General features: G+C 32.9%; 1 protein-coding gene across 1 annotated transcript in view; it reads left to right on the top strand.

The window, feature by feature from the left end:
• CDC40 (cell division cycle 40) overlaps positions 1–7,516 on the top strand; it is a 43,394-nt gene extending 35,878 nt beyond the window's left edge. The window contains 3 exon segments of the mRNA XM_011364827.2: positions 3,101–3,177; positions 4,674–4,818; positions 5,827–7,516. Of these exon segments, the coding sequence (XP_011363129.1) occupies positions 3,101–3,177; positions 4,674–4,818; positions 5,827–6,004 (400 nt within the window). The 3' untranslated portion in view covers positions 6,005–7,516.
• The last annotated feature ends 163 nt before the right edge of the window (positions 7,517–7,679 follow it).

The following is a 7,679-nucleotide window of genomic DNA, read 5'->3' as shown; positions in this document are numbered from 1 at the left end:
TCCGTAGGAAAATGTCTATTCAGGTCTTTTGCACATTTTTTAATTGGGTTATGTGGTTTTTTTGCTATTCATTTTATGAGTTCCTTATATATTTTGGATATTGACCCTTTATCAGAAATGTGGTTTGCAGATATTTTCTCCCATTTCCTAGTTACCTTTTCATTTTGTCTTTGATTTCCTTTGCTGTATGGAAGCTTTTTACTTTGAGGTAGTCCCACTTGTTTATTTTGGCTTTTGTTGCCTTTTTAAGGTGTCATGCAAAAAGTCATTGCCAAGACCAATGTCAGGGAGCTTATCCCCTATGTTTCTTTCAGGAGTTGCATAGTTTCAGGTCTTATGTTCAGGTCTTTAATCCATTTCGAATTGATTTCTGTGTATGGTATAAGATAGGGGTTCAGTTTCATTCTTTTGCATGTAGATATCAAGTTTTCCAAATACCATTATTGAAGAGACTGTCCTTTCCGCATTGTATAATCTTGGCTCCTTTGTTGAAAATTAATTGACCATCTATGCAAGGGTTTATTTCTAGGCTCTCTATTCCATTTGATCTGTGTGTCTGTTTTTATGCCAATACCATGCTGTTTTAATGACTATAGCTTGTAATATAGTTTGAAATCAGGAATTGTGATGCTTCCTGCTTTGTTCTCCTTTCTCAGGATTGCTTTAGAGTCTTTGTGGTCCCATACGAATTTAAGGATTGTTTGTTCTATTTCAGTGAAACATGTCATTCGGATTTTGGTGTGTATTGCATCGATTCTGTAAATTGCTTTGGCTAATATGGACATTTTAATGCTATTAATTCTTTCTATTCATGAACATGGCTTAAAGTCTGTTTTGTCTGATATAACTATAGCTATCCCTGCTTTCTTTTGATTTCCTTTTTAATGGAATATCTTTATCCCTTCATTTTCATTCTATGTGAATTAGTTCTCTTGTAGGCAGCATAGAGTTGGTTCTTGTTGTTGTTTTTATCCATTCGGCCACTCTATGGCTTTTGGAAAATTTAGTCCATTTACATTAAAGTAATTACTGATAGATATGGATTTACTGTTGCCATTTCATTCATTGTTTTCTGGTTGTTGTATAGTTCCTTTGTTTCTTCTCTCTTCTTTTGTGACTTGACGATTTTCTGTAGTGTTATGCTTTGATTCTTTTCACTTTATCCTTTGTGTTTTTATTCCAGGATTTTGCTTTGTAGATAACATGAGGCTTCCATAAAACATCCAATCATATGGATGGATAGTTAGATAAATGAAGGGTTGGTGGGGAGAGAAGAGAACTTGTATCTAGATTGATTAGTCAAAAAGTAATAAATGTGAGGATCAGTCTTGCTATGAAGACAAATAGAAGCAAAACTACCTCAGCATCCCTGGAACTGTCTTCACTACATAAAACCGACCCTGAAATCAGTTACTGGTGATCCTGGCAGCTTGCTTGCCATGAAGCTAGGGAGAGTAAGGGAGGCCCTGACCACCTCAAAATAAGAACTGACTCCAACAGTAGGAAAATTATCATCTCTGGGACCTTCAGACAAGTGCTATTTGTCAAACTTTTATATCCTTTACCTGCTTAGAGTAGCACAATGATACACAAATGAAAGGAAACTTTCTAATTGGCTAAACTCTTAGATGTCATGGACATGTTTTCTCCCAATGGTATTTATTTTGTTAAAATATTTTTAAAAGAAAATTTTACAGAGGTTGTTATTATTGTTTATCTTTTAGTTTTAAATTTTCATAGATTTTTATTAGCGTTTTTTCAATTATTTCATTTCCAGACTGAAGATTATTTGTAAGACATAAGTTACAACTCATTATACTAAATTATAGTTTCTAATTAGAAAAGTGTTGTGTTTATTAAATACGACTGTGCCTAGCAGACATTTTTACTAGCAATAATGAAGTTCACAGGTTGTTCAAATTCATGTCTAGTTCTAGAGCTCATTGTACCAAGATCCCTTGAAATAAAGGATCTGTTTAAATTTTTTTTGTTTATTTTTAGTAAAACAATTTGATATGAACCTGGACTATGGGTAGTTTAATTTAGAAAATGTATTTATGTTAGCCACTAATAATAAATATGGGGAGGGAAAAACAGTTGAATCTTTTTCAGATTGAGTCTCTTTTCAATACATTTGGGTCATTCTGATATCTTAAATGTGTAAAGCGTTGTAGATTTGATAAATGATAACGTTCCCTATGTTATGCCTGAAAATGTTTGTCTTTAACCAAGACCCTGATAGAATATTTTTCCTAATGATTTGCTTCTTCTTCTGGATGGATACATAGATGGATAGAGAAAATCCTTACTTAAAGGCAAATCATTGTCATTATTATTTTCCATTTAATCAAAGTCTTGGAACTTGAATCATGGTTTGAAATTAAAAGTGCTCTTTTATATTTTGAGATTACATCAGATTACATGTCCCACACATTATTTTGTAAAAAAACATTTCAGGTCTGTTATGAAAAGCAACAAGACCAAAATCCTTCAAAGTTACTAAAGAAATTTTTATCATGGAGACTATTAAAACTGAAAAGGCACTTTGAACTTCTGATTTAATGCTTTTTCTCCTGCATCATACATATTTGGAATATTTTTCATGTCAACTGAAAATAGAAGATTTCCAGGTACCAAGCACTTAATCTCCCTTACCCATCCTGAAGTCTCATCATATCTGGAAACAGCTCAACCTGCTTGCAGAGTAAGTTAAGGTTGCCTGGCAGATAAAATAGGAATGTTTCCCTATAGGCATGCCTCAGACATCCTGCTTCTGCCTACCATGATACATTTTTAGATGAGCTCATTATTAAAGAACTTTTAGTAAGATTTTTTTTAACATAAAGGCCAAAGTTTAAATCAAATAGAGTTAAAAAACTAAATCATTGACACTGTTATAATTATCACAGAAAGGCATTTGTGAAGTAAAAGATGTATGTTAAGCAATAGAATGTCGTTTTGTGATTTTCCTTCCCCCAGGAAGTTTCCTGAAAGGTTTATTTAATATATCATTTCAAGAGTATCTCTTTTGTTTCAGAGAGAGTTCTTCTAAAGATTCTTTTTAAGATTACTTATTCTATATACTATTTTTAATTTTTAGGGATATCCCTGTGGATTTCAAGTATATCGCAGAACCCAGTATGCACTCTATGCCCGCAGTGACCTTGTCTCCAAATGGTGAGTTAGTAAATAGAATGTGTGTTTTAAGTGAGCTTTCTAAGACATGGTGTGGTTTCTGTTTAAAAGAATCTTGGCCATTCCCTCCTATAGGAAGCCTGTCGCTGTGCCATACCTATGTAAGGAAATCTTCTCCTTATTAGAAATAATTATTTTTTTCATATTTTTTTACCCAGTCTCTCTCTTTTTTTTTTTAATAAAAATAAAAGAAATAATGATTTACAACTTAATGTTGACTAATTATCTGATTTCCATCTAAGAATCAGGGTTTTTGTTGTTTTTTTCTTAATCCCCTTCCAATAGAATCATGTCCAACAACTCATTAGTGATTTATTTTGAGCTCTTTTTCTTTTAGGGGAGAGAAAAATTTGGTCTGGTTCCCCATAATGAGAACACCTTAGCAACTCACTATAAAAGATTTTCTCAGGCAAAAATAAAAAGAGTAAATCTATTTAATACTGTTTTCTGTTCCGTAATGCGTTGCCTTTTAAGTGCAAGGTAATTTGTACTGCAGATGTGCTGGCAGTATACTGATATAATTATAGCTCTGCATGAGGGTATTAAAGTGGAGGATCTGATGTTTGGGCAACATTGTCATCAAAGCCACAGTTAACTCACATAGCTGCTATGAGTGTAGAGCAAAGAAGAACAGATAATAAATAGTTCTCTCTTCCATTGAGACATCTGCCACAGGCAAATCAGTGATCATTTTTGTCTAACGCCATATGATTTTTATGAGAAGACAACCTAACTAGGTCCTATTTTGATAAATCACCATGTTGTATACTTTGTCACATTTGTCACTGCATCTACATTTCATGTTCTGTATATTTAAACTATTCTTCACAAGTGTTGTACTCATCTTTAACAAGGCCACTTACCAGCTCAGACTGTGGGCATTGTTCATGTCATTCCCTTAGTTAATAATGTCTGCAGGTATACAGGATGCGAGAAGACACTGCAGTTTAAGCTCTATGGGCTTTGGTGAATCCTGGGTGGATAAAAGCAGTCTGGCCTTTCGGCAACAGTTACTGAAATTCTTTTAATCATATCTTTTTTACATATAGTTTTAGTTAATAATCCTGGGTTTCCTCACTTAAAATTGATCTTTCTTTTTCCTATAATTAACATAGATAAGTCTTTCCTTCCCATGGTTGTATTGTCTATACTTACTACATATCAATTTCATTTCATAAAATTTTAGTTCAGTTCTATTAATGCTAAACTCAGAATTTCTGTATATCCTTATTTTAAAAAAATTTTATATGAAGAGTGCTCAATTATAAAGTAATAGATTTTGTAGTCCTATATATGTATAAATACCTCTTGCCAGTGACAAATTTGTAATACTTTATAGATGATATGGTAAATTTATTTTCCTACTATTATAAAGTAGTCGGGAACAAAAGAATATTAATGACTGAATGTATTTAAAATAAAAAATCTTTTTTAAATTTCAGTTTTTCTCTAAAATATTTCATTTATTGAATTTACAGGGAAATGGCTAGCATGCCAGTCAATGGACAACCAAATCTTGATTTTTGGAGCACAGAACAGATTTAGATTAAATAAGAAAAAAATTTTTAAAGGCCATATGGTAGCAGGTTATGCTTGTCAAGTGGACTTTTCACCAGATATGAGGTGAGTTTAAATCTTCTCATGTATTCTCATATTCAAATATGATGATATAAACTACAGTTGTATAAATAATAATACTTCACATATCACTTTCACATATGTAATTGTATGAGCACTATGCAGATTGTCAAAATGCCAAATAAAGGGGCAAGAACAATTACAAAAACTATCTTTTACTTTTTTAAAGTTTTTTAGTATATCTCTTTATATTGCTTAGTCCTGTGCCCTTTAACCACATAACAAATCCCTATCTATATAGGCAATGCCTTATTTTCTCTCTGCTTTTCTAATAAGCAAGGCTTGGAGGACTATTATCACTGCATTGCTGTGACTGAATGAACACAGAAGAATTAATTCTGTGTTGCATTGTTGAAGTTAACAACTTCACTACAGCTTTTCTGTGCTGAAATCTCAAACCCAGCTTCTGAAAATTTCTAGGTCATACTAGATTTATGAAGCCTGGAGTCTTTCTAAGAGTGAAACTCTATATTCATTCCCCCATTCTTAGCTAAAATATATAGGTATAAATAATTCAGAAATCTCTGTAACCTTATCTGTTTAGCCTGGTAATTGGGCATTAGACTCCTACATGTGAGTCAATTTTAGGCATATTCAAAAGATGTTGGAGCCAAAAGTAATTATGAATGTGGTAGAATGGACTACAGTAGAAGGGGTCTAAACGTGTTTGCTGGCTTTGTGTGAAATTGGTTCTCCTACTTGTTTCTGAATGTCTGGATAGTGATTGTGATACCGCATTCATTGTGACCCTTGGAGCTCCCAGGCTTCCAAGTTAAAAATAATTTTTTACTCTTAGATTAGTGCTCATTGGGGATGATTTTTGGTAGACGTTTAAATTATAGACTGCTTTATATTCTACTTTACTCTTCTCACTGAGTTTTGTATATTCATATTGGTTTTTTCCGTTAAGGTAAAAAAAATAAACTGTTCCTCATCCACTTTACCAATTTAAGGTGTTCGAATAATTGAAATTTATTTTTCTTCTCATTGTAGCTATGTGATTTCAGGAGATGGAAATGGAAAATTAAACATCTGGGACTGGAAGACCACAAAACTGTACAGTCGGTTTAAAGCTCATGAAAAAGTGTGTATAGGTGCTGTGTGGCATCCTCATGAAACATCTAAAGTCATAACCTGTGGTTGGGATGGTCTCATTAAATTGTGGGATTAATGAGATTAATCCTTAAACTATCTAGGATCATTTTTGATCCAGTATCATATTTAATGATATTTAATTATTAAATGTGTTGGATGGCAACTTAATTTACAGATTATCATTTCCTTACATGGCCTTATAAAGTTGACACCTTGTTTATAAAAGAAACTTTGTAAATTTGGCTCATATAATTTCATTGGCAACTGTTTTGTTCTTTATGGATATTATTTGTACAGAGAATGACCATTGACTTTCTATTTGACAAGTGGTTACTGTTGGCAGGCAGTCTGGGCTTACCCTCATGGCATACTGAAAGGAACCCTTTTGGAGTCAAGAAAGAATTCTTAGTGGATTTGGGGTTCTAAAGGAGATAATATAACTAATGACAAGTAACCAAGAAAGGTACCATGCATTTATTTACCTCTTCAACAAAAAAGAAGTCACAGGAATTTAATGTGACTCTGAAAAAAGGATAACACCACCCGCAGTTACTGCTTCCTTTATTTCCAGTGGGTCAAGTTCTAATCTTTAGGATTCAGGAGTTTCACTGTTTTTATGACACATGTTGTATATTTTTAGTTGTAAGCCAGCAATCTTCTCAGACTGCAGCATTCCTCTAACGATTAAACAATGTAAAATACAAATCAGTCCAGAGTTCTTTCCTTGACTTTCTTCCTGATCAGTATAGTCCAGGACTATTTATAATCAGAGAATTATGTTATTTTTGAAGATGGAACTCATGAGAATGAGTCAAGACTTTGAATTTTATTTGTATTTACTGTCAGTAAGGACCTGGCTACACTTTCAGAAATCAGGGTCTCTTAGGCTGTTGCCTCACAGATGTTACTGCTGAAATGCTCCTCATAGGAGATGGGGTATGAGGACATAGTTCACAATATCAACTTGTAATTTCTTTGAAGTTGTATGTTTTCTCTTTAAAATTATTCTGATTTGGCTTGTGGATATATTTGACAGAACTTTTTAAGATTGGGAAAATTTTAAACTTCTTTCCAAATCTTTGAGTAAAATTGACAATCCAAGAAAATGACTAGGGTTCCCCAGTTTGAGAAGCAGTGACTGGTTAGTTACAAAAAATAAATAATTTATTTATTTTTTTTTAACTTCAGATTGTGAAATCAAGATAGCCTCTTGAATATAGTAGCTAACAACACTTTAGTTTGACAAGCCATTTCTCCAGTTTTATTACAAATCTGTATCAGATGTTTGAATATGGTTTGAAATGTTTCAGTACCATGCTAAAAAGATTGGTTCATAGCTACTCAGAGTGCTGATTTGCAGACCAAAATCATGTTGAGTGTTCATATCCTAAGCTCTGAGTCCCATGCAGTTCATGCTGCAGTCCTTAAGGACATCTATTTTAAAAATTAAAAAAAAATTTTTTTTTAGAGCCTAGTATAGATAACTAGGTGCTATAGCCACATATTAATAAATTTCAAAGCAGAAAATAAAAAAAAAACAATAGAAGTGGTAGAGCTATATTTTTGGACACAGAGGCACTCAAAGAAATAAGAATACACTTCCTACCTGCTGCCATTTCTGTATCTTGCCAGGAAAGGTGGCTGCCATTTCCTGAAGAGGAAAGAATTCAGATAAGACTTTTTCTTTAGTCCCAACCACTGGGTTTAACGAATGTGAATTAATCACATTTGATTAATAATAAAAGAATTAA

This window comes from Pteropus vampyrus, unplaced genomic scaffold, assembly GCF_000151845.1.
Source record: "Pteropus vampyrus isolate Shadow unplaced genomic scaffold, Pvam_2.0 Scaffold101, whole genome shotgun sequence".
NCBI classification, from domain to species: domain Eukaryota; kingdom Metazoa; phylum Chordata; class Mammalia; order Chiroptera; family Pteropodidae; genus Pteropus; species Pteropus vampyrus.
This window is presented reverse-complemented; position numbering and strand designations above follow the sequence as displayed.